Source organism: Nylanderia fulva, unplaced genomic scaffold (genome assembly GCF_048542155.1).
Source record: "Nylanderia fulva isolate GAGA-0341 unplaced genomic scaffold, ASM4854215v1 Scaffold15, whole genome shotgun sequence".
In the NCBI taxonomy this organism is placed as follows: domain Eukaryota; kingdom Metazoa; phylum Arthropoda; class Insecta; order Hymenoptera; family Formicidae; genus Nylanderia; species Nylanderia fulva.
This window is the reverse complement of record NW_028189730.1, coordinates 2,132,892-2,146,547: the sequence shown is the minus strand read 5'-3', so window position 1 is coordinate 2,146,547 and position 13,656 is coordinate 2,132,892. Positions and strand designations below refer to the sequence as shown.

Sequence of the window (13,656 nt, the reverse complement as noted above, 5' to 3'; positions counted from 1 at the left end):
CCGGTGAGCGGTCATATATGCTGGCTGGCCAATGCCTCCTTTTTCGTTCCTCTCTCTCTCTCTCTATCTTTCTTCCTTCGTATCTCCCAGCTCTTTTACGCTGTCTAGAATCAGCGATCCATTACCGAGCGCACCTCGATATCTCCATTATTCTCTATAGCGGTTCGTTTTCGGCCAAAATAGCAACTTGGCGCAATATCGCTTCGCCAAGAATGTCGCCATCCTCTTCAAACGTTTACTTCCGCTCGGCCATTCCCATTTCATCATCGATATTTCGCGAGAAGAAAAACCGGTCGACCGGTTTTTAATCCTTCCCTCGCTTTTCTTCGCTGTCAAAATATGGTATTGACCTTCAGAATCTTGATCGTGCTTATCCTTAGCGAATAATTAAGATCGTGGGACACAAACAGAACCGTTTCTTGCGCGAGGAGGAAAGAGAGAGACAGAGAAGGAGGGACGCGTCTCTTCGTCTTTTGTGCAAACTTGAGAGAGATCGGATTTCTCATAACACTGCGGTATGCCTGTTGCTCATCATCTACACCTGCATGCATCGTCGCCGCACGCGAGGATTCGAGAAGCGAATCGCTTAGCGTGACGAACGTTCTCTCGAACATCTGGACATACCGATACATGCCTCTATTTATACAAATGAATTTTTAATAAGAGAGAATACTAATTTTTTTTCCCGATACATATTTAACATTTATATCGCGAGATTTCACTTTTAAATTGGGGGCTTTCAATCTTTTTATTTTTTTATTTTTTATTATTATTTTTTTTTTTTTTTTTTTTTTTAAAAAGAGAAAATTAATCGCGAAATAAATGACTTTATGCGAATCGAATTTTCGATTCAATGCCTATTAAAGCAATCGCTGCCGCATGGCACACATTTTGACGTTAATCACTTAATACATATATGTTTCGATGTAAGAGACGTAATGTATACCGTCGAAGAGACGGTATAATAATAAAAATTATGATTCCTGTGTCGCACGATTCCTTTTACATTGAACTTTCGCTCTTCTATCTCACTTTCACATCGAGCCACTTTGACAATCGAGTCGTATACGTGCATATATGTACGTTCGCCCTACGAATTGAAATCCGATTGAAGATTCTTTTTCCTCTCTCATTTTCCCTCATCGCGAGGCAATTTGCGCATAAACGCGCCGCGCGCGCGTTAAATAAGGTATGCGCACAATTTGCAATTCCATTATGGATTATGTAACGGTAAAAGAAGCGAGAGAGAGAGAGATGCGCCGAGAGAGTGCGTGCAACACACGGAGTCGCGAGAGAAGATCGCTGAAGGAGATGAGCAAACGTTCCTTCTCGGCATCTATATAATCGACAGAATGATGTCAAAGAATCCCGGAGCGAAGGAATGCGCGCCGTTTATATAAAAATACGCGATTCAATATCTATTCATATGAAAACATCATCGTGAAAATATGCCCGAGGAATCATCGTCGTCATTGACGGTGCAAGGAGATCAAATGACACGTGTAGAAAGTCTAAGCCGTCTATGGCGCTATTGTCTCCTTCGCCTGCATTTTTCTCAAGGGATTAGAATAATTTCATTTCACTTTAATATCTCTCCTTTTTATTATTTTAGGTATCTTAATTTCTACATCTTTCACACGCGCATTAAAAAAAAATAATATTATTAAATAAAATAGTATTTTTATATTTAAAAAATCGTGTCTCGAATAGAGTGCAGTTATTTTAGTTTGCTGCATATTTGCTCCCACGTTTGAAAAGACGACGGTTCGATTAAAGGAAAAAAAAGAACCAGTTGTACTTGGATTTCTTTCGAGCAAGTCCGAGTTCAACTAACTCGTATTTACCGATGGCGGCAGCTCGTGCTTATACGGACACCGGAAGTGGTTGGAATTGCTAATGCGAAACGGTGCTCGTTATCTCTTTCTCTCTCTCTCTCTTTCTCTCCTTCTTTCTTACTATGTTGGCCCAAATTCTCTTTTCGCCCTTGGTGCTTCTATAGTGTTAAAAAATATTTCAAAACAATCTGGATAAATTTTTTTTGAGGTCTCGACTGTCCTTAATTATATAAAAACCACGGTTTTTATTTCGTAAGCTAAATGGTTCTCTTTTATGTTAAAATTGTTTAGTTGACGGAATAGAAAAGGAGTCTAAATCTCATTAAAACTCAACTACCTTCTTGAGAACACGTCAATTTATTACACATTATCTTCAAATGAGGAAATTATTTTCTGCTCAATTAGGAATTTAGGATGACGATATTTCAAGAGAGAGGCATATAAACGAGTGTATTTTATGTATGTATACGCTTATTTGTCCGCGAGTAAATAATGGCGTTAAATTAGTCATTCAAACTTCTGAATGCAATTTTGCATTTGGATTTTTATTCGAAAGATATATATTGAAAGCTCTCCATGCGTGAAAAGATTGCGCAGTTAAATATGCGTTCGTATAAATGTGAACTGGGAAAACGCCATGAATGAAAGTTCAACGCAGTCATCCCACATCTCTTTGCCGAGTCGACTGGCCAATCAAGTATCTCGAGGCCAAAGAACACCTATCATTAAAGTAATAGCCTCGTGTCGCAAGCGTGCGCGCGCGAAATAAACAACAATTTCAATTTCACTTGGCTCGCGCATACCGCGCATTCCCACGTGACATCTCGACAGGGCTCTGTCGCAGAAACATATATGTAGAATGATATCGATAGAAAATGTCGGGAATTGTTTTCCCGCTTTCGCTCTCGACCGGTCTTCCTCGCGGTAAAAAATGTTTCGCGATCCGGATCGTGGAAAATATATGTGGCCCGTTCTTCGAATCGGTGCGAAAGAAAAAAGTGTGCCTGATTTATAGGCGCTACGTGTAAGGTAGAAACGAAACCACGAAGTGAGAAAGTACCTACCACCGACGTTTCTCCGGAGGACGGAAATCGGTTCGCGAGTTTCTCGACACGAAGAACGTGGAAATCTCCGTCGGAAAAGTCAGTCGAGCTTCCTTGGATGACCGCACGAGATAAAAACGCATTTCATTTTATTTATTTATTTAAGAGAATAAACGAAAATAATTACGACAACTTGTAGCAATAGTTGTCTATATACAACAAAAATACAAAGAAAGAAAATAAAAAGTTACAATAAGACCGCAATACAAACTTCAATAAGAAATACGAATCAATTTTACTCCGTCTATGCGTCTATAAAAAATGCAACGGAATATTAAATTACGTAAGAATAATTTTAGGCTTGGAAATATTGTATATACAAAAGGGCTACTTTCTTAAAGACTTAAGGGCACAGAAGGGACCAGGGATAATAATCGGTCGTTTCCGTTTGGGGAGCAGGTGCGTGGCTCGTGAACAAGCGTGTGAACAAACTCCGAAAGTCCGTTGTTTTGAAAAGGACTGAAAATTCCGATTGCTCGTTTTTTTTTCTCTTCAATGAACGCGGAAAAACCTGGAACCGTATCGCGGACGGTATCCAAGCGTGGGACCAAAGATTTTGCCAGAGAGAGAGAGAGACGGACTCCCATTGAGCCTCCCGCAAATCACAATAATCTCGCGTAATGAGCTATCGCTTCCGACTCTTTCCTCCCTCTTCCGGTTCCGATTTCTATTTCATTGCCGTGCTCGCGCGCGAAATTACTACGCCAGACAATATAAAGGATTTCCTTTCATCCATAAAGATCTTTTACCAACTCATTGTCAGACTTGTTCTTTAAGAAAAACATCTCTCTTTCTCTTTCTCTGTCTCGAAGGTGTTTTTAATTTATCGACAAATCCCTGGTACCAGTCATCTAAAAATTAATTAAGTTTTTAATTTTATGTCTTTGATTAATTTTTTAATTACTAAAAAATACTTTTAATATTGAATATTAAAAATCCGGTCGTAGCAGATGCGATTGATCTCGAAAGACCTGTGTTTACTGTTTCAACATATGTTCGGTAATATCGTTTCGCTTTATCAGCATTTTGTAATTTTTAACCTTGTTGACAGAAAAAAGTTATTCTTATCGTTTCAAGCGGTAAAAGACATGTCAGGGTGTCTAGCAGTCAGGGAAATCTGGAAAACCGGGTATATGGTCAGAGAATTTTATAAATCTGGAATTATCAGGGAAAAAGCAGAAAATTTCACTATTTATCTGGATTTTTCACTTTATTCTACATCTGTCTCAATAATTTGAAATTTTTTATTAAATAAATATCTCTAGGATTTTATGATTTAACATTGTATTATCATACTAGTCTTGAAAAATCTGAAAAAATCAGGGAATTTTATATAAATCCGGAATTGTCAGGGAAAAGTCAGGACTATTTATTTGAATTTTTTCACATTATTCTACATCTATTTCAATAATTTGAAATTTTTTATTAAATAAATATCTCAATAAGGATTTCATGATTTAACATTTAATTGCTTTATCATATAGATATATGCAAATTATATATTTGGAAAAACCAATACTAAAGAGTCAGGGAAAAAATGAATATCTGGTCTTGGAAAATTGTTTCCATTGAGTCCCTGTTTTCTCCTCTTCTCTCTCTCTCTCTATCTGAACATACATGGCTTGATAATCGAGAACGTGCGTTCCGATCGAACAAGATCGAGCTCCTCTCCGCGGTAGCAACACGATTTTCCATGCTAGCGTGCGCCACGCATACCGCGAGGATATACCTGGCGAAGACGTGGTGGGGCACCCGACCCAGATATCCGTCTTCCGAAGGGGCACCCGCCGGAGAACGGCCGGTATCGGAAGCCCGACGGTCGCGAGAATTACCTCAGTTCATCGACTGCCGTCGTGGCGCGCGCACGGTGCGTTCGCGCTCCCCATCGAGTGCTGCGAAGAACGACCAAGGAGCTTTCGTTCCAGTCAAATTCGGAGAAGAAACGAGAAACCGCTCCCGTCACGCAAAACCGGGATATAAGAGGAATATAAAAGGGCAGTGACATTTCCCATGGGAGAAACTCCAAGAAAGAGATGTCAAAAGGTCTTCCTGGACTCTGAGCGAGCTTAAAAAATCGAAGCTATTTTTTACGACACCTTTATTTGATACTGAAGCTAATAATTATGATTTTCTAAAAGGTAGATAACTGATGAACGAATTTTTATAAAGAGACTCGTTTTCTGGAAGGAAACGAGACTTTGAAGAAGTAGCGGCTGCTCTTGGCGCCAATAAATCTTGATAAGTGATAATCAAGTGTCAAATAAACACGTGGAAAAACATGACGTTTGACGTCGCATCGGCTGTAATTCGCGACGTTCAACAAGATCAATAATAAATAACGCGATATAATGACGATCGCTCATTAATGCACGGTTCTCCACTTGGAATGAAGTATAGTTAATCAACGACCAATTATTCTCTCGCGGACGGGAGATGCGTCGTTCACGCTTCGCGTAGTAAAAAGAAAAAAACGAAACGCTTACATAAAAACGGCGATATAACGATGAACGGAACGTGACGGCGATTGTTGCACGATCGTTAACGATCTTGCGCGAAGTAAGGTCGAAAGGGTCCCTCGCATTTACGTAAGCGAGATCACATGATCGACCTCTATCCGAGTTGTTTCCCGACTTCCCACAACGGCTCGTTCCAACAGTCAGTCGGCGAGAGGACGACCGTTTGCATGTAAAGTCATGTAAGAGCCTCGTTTCGTCATCATCAAACTTTATCTTCACGAATATCCTTTTGATTCATAAAAAAACGAAAATTCACGCCCCGTATTCCCATTCGCAAGGAAGCATGAAAGCTTTCTCGCGACGGGGGAGAGTTTGTTGGTGCGAGGTAATTATAATTAAAAGTGCTCATTGTTCCGGCCGCGGTCCCACGAGAGTCTGCTTCCGGCCATGTTCTCACCATGTTGTTCCGCGGACGGTCCTTCCTCCGTGATCTACATCCTTCGGAAGATCCGAGTGAAATTACGATTGTTCGGGAATTAGAAAAGCCGCGGAATTTTGCGGAGCTAATATAGCTGAAGAATAAAATTTCGAGATAACAAACGAATAATCGCAATCTTTCAACTATATATATATATATATATCGACACATGCGCTTTCCCTTGAGAATTCGACGCGATGGAGAGAGAAGTGTCTGATACGGAAGGCGTCTTCTCCAGGAGACTCGTCAGCAATTGGGCCGAGTTGCCGACGACATTGAGACGTCGGCAACAGAAGCACCGTCCGGACATTCTCAATCAGTTCACGGATCACTCCGAGTCCTCGGAGAACGAGCTTTACAGACTCGAGCCGAAGGCCTTCAGCAATGTTCAGCGAATCGTGCGTCGTTCCGAGTTTCTGCGCAGACTGGAATCCGGGGATATCGTGCGGAAGGAGATCTCGGATTATCGGAAGGACATGAGAGAAGGTCGCAGACTTACACCTGAGAATCTCTCGAGCCGCCTGGACGAGGGTTACTGGAAGCACTGCGACTCCAAGTTGGACTATCGAAAGACGAGGAGTAACTTCATAGGCAGGCAGGAGACGAAGAGCTTCTCGGACGAGGATCGCAAGACGAATTCTCCGGACAGTCTTCTGATGAAGTCCTCCGAGTCCGAGTTGAGCAGCGACGACTACGGACACACGGATGATTCTGGAGCGTTTCTGGAGCAGGCTTCTCATCCGGAGAAGCCGTCCAGGACGAAGAGAAGCGGCTTCATCAAATTCTTCGCGAAGGACGGCGGCAGAGAGAAGAAGAAGCTGGACTCCCCCGAGAACTTGGACGTGAACAAGAATATTAAGCAAACGGAGGTCGCGAAAAAGGAGGCCTTCGCTCAGCAGAAATTCGAGTACGAGAACATTCCTAGAATTGACATGTCCAGGCTGGATCAAAAATCCCTCATGCACTCGATCGTGCGAGCGAACGATCGTCAGCTCACGATCGAGCAGCTCAGACTCGAGGAAGGTTGCGAGCTGAGAAATGGCAAGAGTAATGTCGCGAAAAATATGCGCGAGAAGAAGCAACCGGTCCAGCAGAGGCCGAAGGACGACGAATTGAGAGGTAACGTGAATCAGGAGTCGTACGAGCAGATCGTCGCGCGAGCTAACGGTGAACGGAAAGCGGCAAAGATGGAGACCATCACCGAGGAGAACGCGGATGGGAACAAGCTGAGCGTCCGCGAGATTCTCAAGAGATTCGAGGAGCTCAGAACGCAGACCGACGGAACAACGGTGACGTGCAACGACGGCGAGACGCAGATCGAGGAGAATAAGACGAGCGATAAAACGCTCACTACCATTCAGGAGACCTTGAAGAAGCTAGACGAGAAAGTCAAGAATTATCAGGTTGCAATTCCAATTACGTCACGTTTATTATTGTCCGAGCGTTAAAGATGGAGTTAAGGTGATCCTAAACGTTTTTGAGAAGTCTGTTGTTTTTTTTCCTTTTTTATCGACTAAATATGAGGTTAGATAAAATTATAAATCTATTTACGGATTATTTTTTACCCGAAATTAAAACGCTTCGCCCTTTGTTAATATTAATACTTTAATTATTGTACTGATTTATCAATCTGTATAATCTCATATACCTTGGTTACAGAATTATGAATTCTTCAGATTCATAATAATTCTGTAATCAAGATATATGAGATTGTACAGATTGATAAGTCTTTTTCCTGTACAAATTAAAATATTAATATTAATAACAAAGAGCGAAGCGCTCTAATTTCAGGCAAAAACAATCCGTATAGCCCCAATAGATAGATTTATAGTTTATCTAACCTCACATTTTGTCGATAAAACAGGACGGAAATCACAGACTTTTCAAGGACGTTTAGGACGTTAAGCAAACTGCGTCATACGGAATGCGAATATATTAATTCTTAATTAATCCGGATATATTTATATGCAATTTATCTTTTATTCATACAGATTTCTAAGAAAGATCGTAAAAATATTTCTTTAGTATTTGTTTAGAGATAACAGAAAAGGATAAAAAGAATTAATTATACTTGGTTGTATAAAAGAAGATTTATGAACTTTTTTGTGTGTCAAAAGGTTATGAGATTCAAGGCTTTTTTTAAATAACGTCCAACGTAATCGTTTATTTTTTGTCATTTGTGTTTCTTTGCACGTATAGCCTCCTTTTCTTCTCTTCTCGATAATAGCATAGCGGACATCATCAGATCGATCGCTTATTATATCCGTCGCAATAAAATTATCCGAACGCGTTTGCAACCGCATTTGCGTCTTACATCTCGCGTCTCGGTGCATTAACGTTTATGTGGGTCAGGGTCGACATCTGGTTATTCTACTCGCGCGCGTTGCTCTCTCGACCGATTATCGATGTACCCGGTATTGCATCGCGAGATCGGACGAAATCGCGCAATCGATGATGCTTCTTTCTATCAACGGGATCTAGATTTTACATTTGCGTTACGTCAAAGCAGTATAAAATTGAACGATCAATTATTTTAGCACATTTTCGTACGATAGAGAAACCATAGAGAAAGTAAGTTTAAGGTCTATAAAATTATTATAAGATCCGTACACTTATTAACTTATAGACCGGAAGCGGAGTAAACTGAAACAATTCATGCGAATGATAGAAATAGAAATGGCAATTTTAAGAGCTATAGAAAAGAGAATGAATAGAGTGAGAAATAAGACGGTAAGAAAACAATAGCGTTATTAATGGCAAATATATTATTAGATTTTATAGAAGAAGAAGGAAGAACATGGAACGCACATGTAGAGAGAGAGAGAGAAAATGAAAATTCTTTAATTAAAATTATCTTAAATCAAATGAGAAAAGACAACCACAGAGAGATCTTTGAAAAGATGAGCAGAAAGCTAGAAAAATTGTCATTAATAGAGAGCTCAACAGCATAAAGAAAAGTAGCCTAAATTAAAGAGAAAGAAGTATCTACTGTGATATATTATAAATAAAATATATTTTTTATACAATACAATATATTACATTTATATAATATTTTTTTGCATTATTTTTTATACAAAAATTAATATGCGCTTTGAAAAAAAAAGTCAAAGCGTATAGCATCCTAGAACTTTGATCAGAGCTGTCGATATTATCTCATCTCAGCTCGTTAGACTCCGCCCGATTTCTCTTACCTCTCGAAAGAAGAGTTAATTTTCCCTCATTTTTTCCCGCACTCGAATCGATACGAATGATACATCTATCTATCAAGCGATGAATTTTCTCATATCTGTCGGCGGATCTAATCGATCAATGTTTTCTATTTTTCGAGAGAGGAGGAAACTGCTCGTAGAACACGCGAGGCGTTAGGTTTCTAACAGATATCGAAGAGAGGCCGTACACACCGCGACGAGGATATTAAGAAACGTACAGGATGTAATCACCTACTTTCCGTCGTAAATCTCGGTAATTGACGAAAGCAGAAAGACGAGCGAGAAGGAGTGTCTTCTTCCTCGTTGTGCCTTATCGCTTCTTTTGCCCGAGAAGCGCCTGCTTTGATATTAGGCCGGCGCTCGCGAGAAATCGCGCGTATCTCGGAAGCAGTCCTTTTAATTTACTCTCCTTCTTTCCTTTATTTTTTCATTTTTTTTTTTCGTCGTTTCCCCTCGAAGGCCGAAAGGAGGAAACACGCCAACACCTGTGATGCTCGTATATCGTGCCGCATTCCAGTGCCAGGTTGCGGTACATATACACTCGACACAGGCGGGAGTAAACCCGTTTACTCGCGTGCTTAAAGATCGATGCTAGAAGCGATGCGCGATAGCGCCAGGAGGAAATGCAAGTGGCATGAAAATTGAGATAAATAAAAAAAAAACGCGGAAAAATAGATCCGGCTAAGTGAGATCACTTTTCGCGATACGCACGCAGCTTGAGAGTGATTTGAAGGCATAAATTGCGCGTTTCCTCCAGGAATTTTTTTGGACTTTTACAAAAATCATCTGACACTTGGAAAAAATATGTATGAATATTACGTCGAAATTTTATCAGAATTAATCACAACTGCATTTGTCAAAATGAGTAATAAAAAAATTTTTTAATACAAAAAATAATAAATATAATGTAATATGTAATAGATTATATATATGACTCGCAGATCGAGCAGAAGCCGCTGCAGAAGGTCAATAATCATCACGAGAATCACGTGTCCCAAATGACGAAAACGATCCAGGCGCATGCGAATCATGTGAATCACATCCAGCCTCACAATCATGCGAATCACGTAATATCCGAGCACGAGAATCACGTATCGATCGGTCGCGTGCCCAACCACGTGTCGGCCGTAAACCAAGCGAATCACCAGAAAAACCTGCAGAACCAGCTGCTGAGCCCGAGCCAGGAATGGCGACAGCCGGACGACGTCAGACTCCAAGAGGACAGCATCTACGAGAGCGGACCGGTCTCGATCAATGACGGCAAACACTCCCTATTGCAATATGCCATGCTAAACTTCCGTCAGAGCACAGAAAAGTAAGTTGATGTTTTGCACGTTTATATAAAATCACATTTCCGACCCCATCAACGTTTAACAAACGTTTTTCGTTTGTTAACCTGCCAATTGGTTTGTTCCTTTAACGATGAGAACGTCCTAGTAGAGCAGTACAAAGTATCACTCGAAGAATTGTGAGTCTTTAGGTTTTTTAATGCACAGAGAATATTGATGTGCCCAATTAAATTTGCAATCTTTTAAAACTCTATTGAATAAACCTCAATAATGAATGATAAGTATTGTAACGTTTGACTAGATGGACATTCACATGTTTTATGAGCGTTAAGGTTCGAAACGTTCCTGAAAGGCTTATACTATGTACCCTATAACGTTAATGTGTTGGTGGGGAAACAATTAAGTGTGTTACTCAATTTAAATCAAATCACGAAAGTCTATGAAAATTGTATTAAATAAAATACACACACAATATGTTAACATATTTAATTGTTAATTGATACGAAACGATTCTCTTGGAAATTGCACTTTTTAGGATAATTTTTTAATTGTCTTTTCGGACGATAAATTCCAAAAAAAATTATGGGTAATTAAAACGAGAGTTAATTAAAATGGGATCGCTCCTTTCTCGATTCCGGCTGATATCGAGAGCACACGCGAAGTTATTGTCGATTGCACGGGAATTAATCGTGAAGTGACTATTAACGTTGTTATGCAAGCGAGTCGTGTTGAGAAAGCATAACGCAGCCGAGATATCTATCCGACATCCAAATGTAATGTCCTTCTCTGATTATCGTTTCTTTCACTCCGCCATTCATATTTTTGCGTTGGAGAACGATGAAAATCGCGCGCGCGCAAACAAAAACTCGGAGCAAACGTGACTTTCAAATCCGACAGATTCGAGATGCTGAAGACGGCGGATGGATCGATCAGCGGGTCTCTCAAGGTGATCGAGTCGCTGAAGAGCAAGAAGAAGAACAAGAAGGGCAAAGGTCAGCAGGATGGCACCGAGTGGACCTGGAAGGAACAGGTGGACCTCGTCAAGTACTCCACTGTCCCCATCGAGCAGAGCTTACTTAGACTAGACGCGGAATTGAGCGTCCTGGCAGTCGAGTGCTTCCTCTGTCTGATGAGGTATATGGGCGACCAACCGTTGCCGCCCGAAACCAGCGAAGTCAAATGCGTCTACACCATTCTCATGGTAAGTTTGTATCACCAACAGAATGTTTTTCCCCGATTTTACTGTCTTCTTCTTGAATACATAATGTTTCCGCACGCTTGTTCTTCATTCTTGATGGATTACCGTAAATTTATTCATGAATTTACCGTTCGAAAATCTTTCGAAAAAGATAATAAAAATAATGAAATGCATAAGTCAGCTTTTTATTGTTCGATTAACATTGCGGTAAATTAATAGAAGAAATTTGATTCGCCGGCATATTCGCAGCATTGTCACAAGTTCGAGCAGCTCCGCGACGAGGTTTATTGCCAGCTGATGAAGCAAACGACGAATAACAAGAGCCCGAATCCGGAGAGTTGTCAGCGTGGCTGGCGAATCTTCAGCATCGTAGCCGCCTATTTCACGTGCAGCGAGAATCTCAGGCCGTACTTGACAAAGTACCTCGAGACGGCGGCGTACGACAAGCGTCGCGCTTATCACGGCACCGCGATGGTCTGCCTGCAGAATCTTCGGAAGACGGTCAAGTACGGCGGACGTAAGAATGTGCCGAGCGTGGAGGAGATCATGGCGATCAGCGCGGGCAGGAACGCGAAGAGGCAGATCTATCGGCTGCCCGGCGGCACCGAGCGGGTCATTAACACGAAATGCACGACCGTCGTGCAGGACGTTATTGAGGAGATGTGCAACGTCATCTCGGTGAGAAACCCGCACGAGATGGACGAGTTCTCGTTGTACTGCATCGTCGACGGTGACGCGTTCACCATGCCGCTGGCCAGGGACGAGTACGTCCTCGACGTCACCACGGAGCTTCAAAAGAACCACCAAGTGTTCTACTTAATATTCTGCAGGTATATTATTATATTATTATATTATTTTCATATATTATAATATTATATATTATATATTATTATACAATTATATATTATTTTTATATATTTTATATATTATTATACATTATATATTATATATTATATATTATTTTTATATATTTTATATATTATATATTTTAATATAATATATTATTATATATTATATTCTTTTATTATAATATGTTAAATATATTCTGCTTACGAACTTTTACAGAAGTTTCATTCACTGCTTTGTTAATTGTGACAATTTTGCATTATATCTATTTAAATGCCGAATATTTTTTCTATTGGGAAGATGATGATCAGTTAAAAAAAAAATTATATCGTGCAAAATTGACGAAATATTTTGATAATCTTTCTAGATCTGTCTGGTACTATCCTCTGCGACTGGATACAGCGTTGTACATAGAAGTCGTATTTAACCAAATTGCTCCGGATTATCTGGAAGGACTTCTGCTAGTTCTACCTGGAGAACATTTACCTCAGGAAATTATTGTAAGTACCGCGCGACATCTGCTTAATAGACAGAGAAAGAAAGAGAAATAACTAGGATTTCACTGAAGTGAAGAAATGATTAACTCATGACGAGCGTATTTCGCAGTATGACATGGCGCAAATAGCGGCATTGCTGCACAGAGCAGCCGACATGACGCACGAACCCGCAACGAAGGAGATTAAATATCTGTTGCCGAAACCGGCGCTCAGCTTGAGAGAACCCAGGCCCCAACAGTGGTCCAACATGGTTCAGCAGGCTTGGAACAACGTTCAACACACCTCGGCGGCTGTCTGCAAGGCGCAGGTGCTCGGTGAGTTGAATCGAGATTGACGTTTTAAAGAAGTTTTTCATTCCAGAGCGCGTTGTCGAGTCATTTTCGCCAAGAAAATAACAGCGTTTCATAAGGAACGCTATTTTGTATTTCACACCAATTGTTTCTTACACGTGCGCGGATATAAAACACGGTGAAGGAAAAAGAGTTTCTTCCTGAGATTTATTTTAACGAGCTATTAAAAACTGTATTATGTTTAGAAATATTGTCCAAGTGGCCGCTTTTCGGCTCGAGCTTCTTCGCGGTGAAGCGAGTCCCCGAGGGCAAGGAAAAGGGCGCCGATCACATCCTCGCTCTGAATCGACACGGAGTGCACTTCATCGATCTACTCACGCACGTAAGTGACTTTCGAGACACGCTTTCTCTTCTCCGACAGCGTTCTCCTCTCTCGTCACGTGTAATTATTTCAG

General features: G+C 40.7%; 1 protein-coding gene across 5 annotated transcripts in view; it reads left to right on the top strand.

The window, feature by feature from the left end:
• The window catches only part of LOC114939062 (Myosin 10A), a 103,750-nt gene that overhangs the window by 89,026 nt on the left and 1,068 nt on the right, over nt 1-13,656 (top strand). For all 5 annotated transcript variants that reach the window (XM_029313289.2, XM_029313288.2, XM_029313290.2 and 2 more), the window contains 6 exons: nt 10,023-10,396; nt 11,268-11,571; nt 11,818-12,398; nt 12,782-12,914; nt 13,021-13,225; nt 13,447-13,583. In XM_029313289.2, the coding sequence (XP_029169122.2) occupies nt 10,023-10,396; nt 11,268-11,571; nt 11,818-12,398; nt 12,782-12,914; nt 13,021-13,225; nt 13,447-13,583 (1,734 nt within the window). The remainder of the gene's footprint in view (nt 1-10,022; nt 10,397-11,267; nt 11,572-11,817; nt 12,399-12,781; nt 12,915-13,020; nt 13,226-13,446; nt 13,584-13,656) is intronic.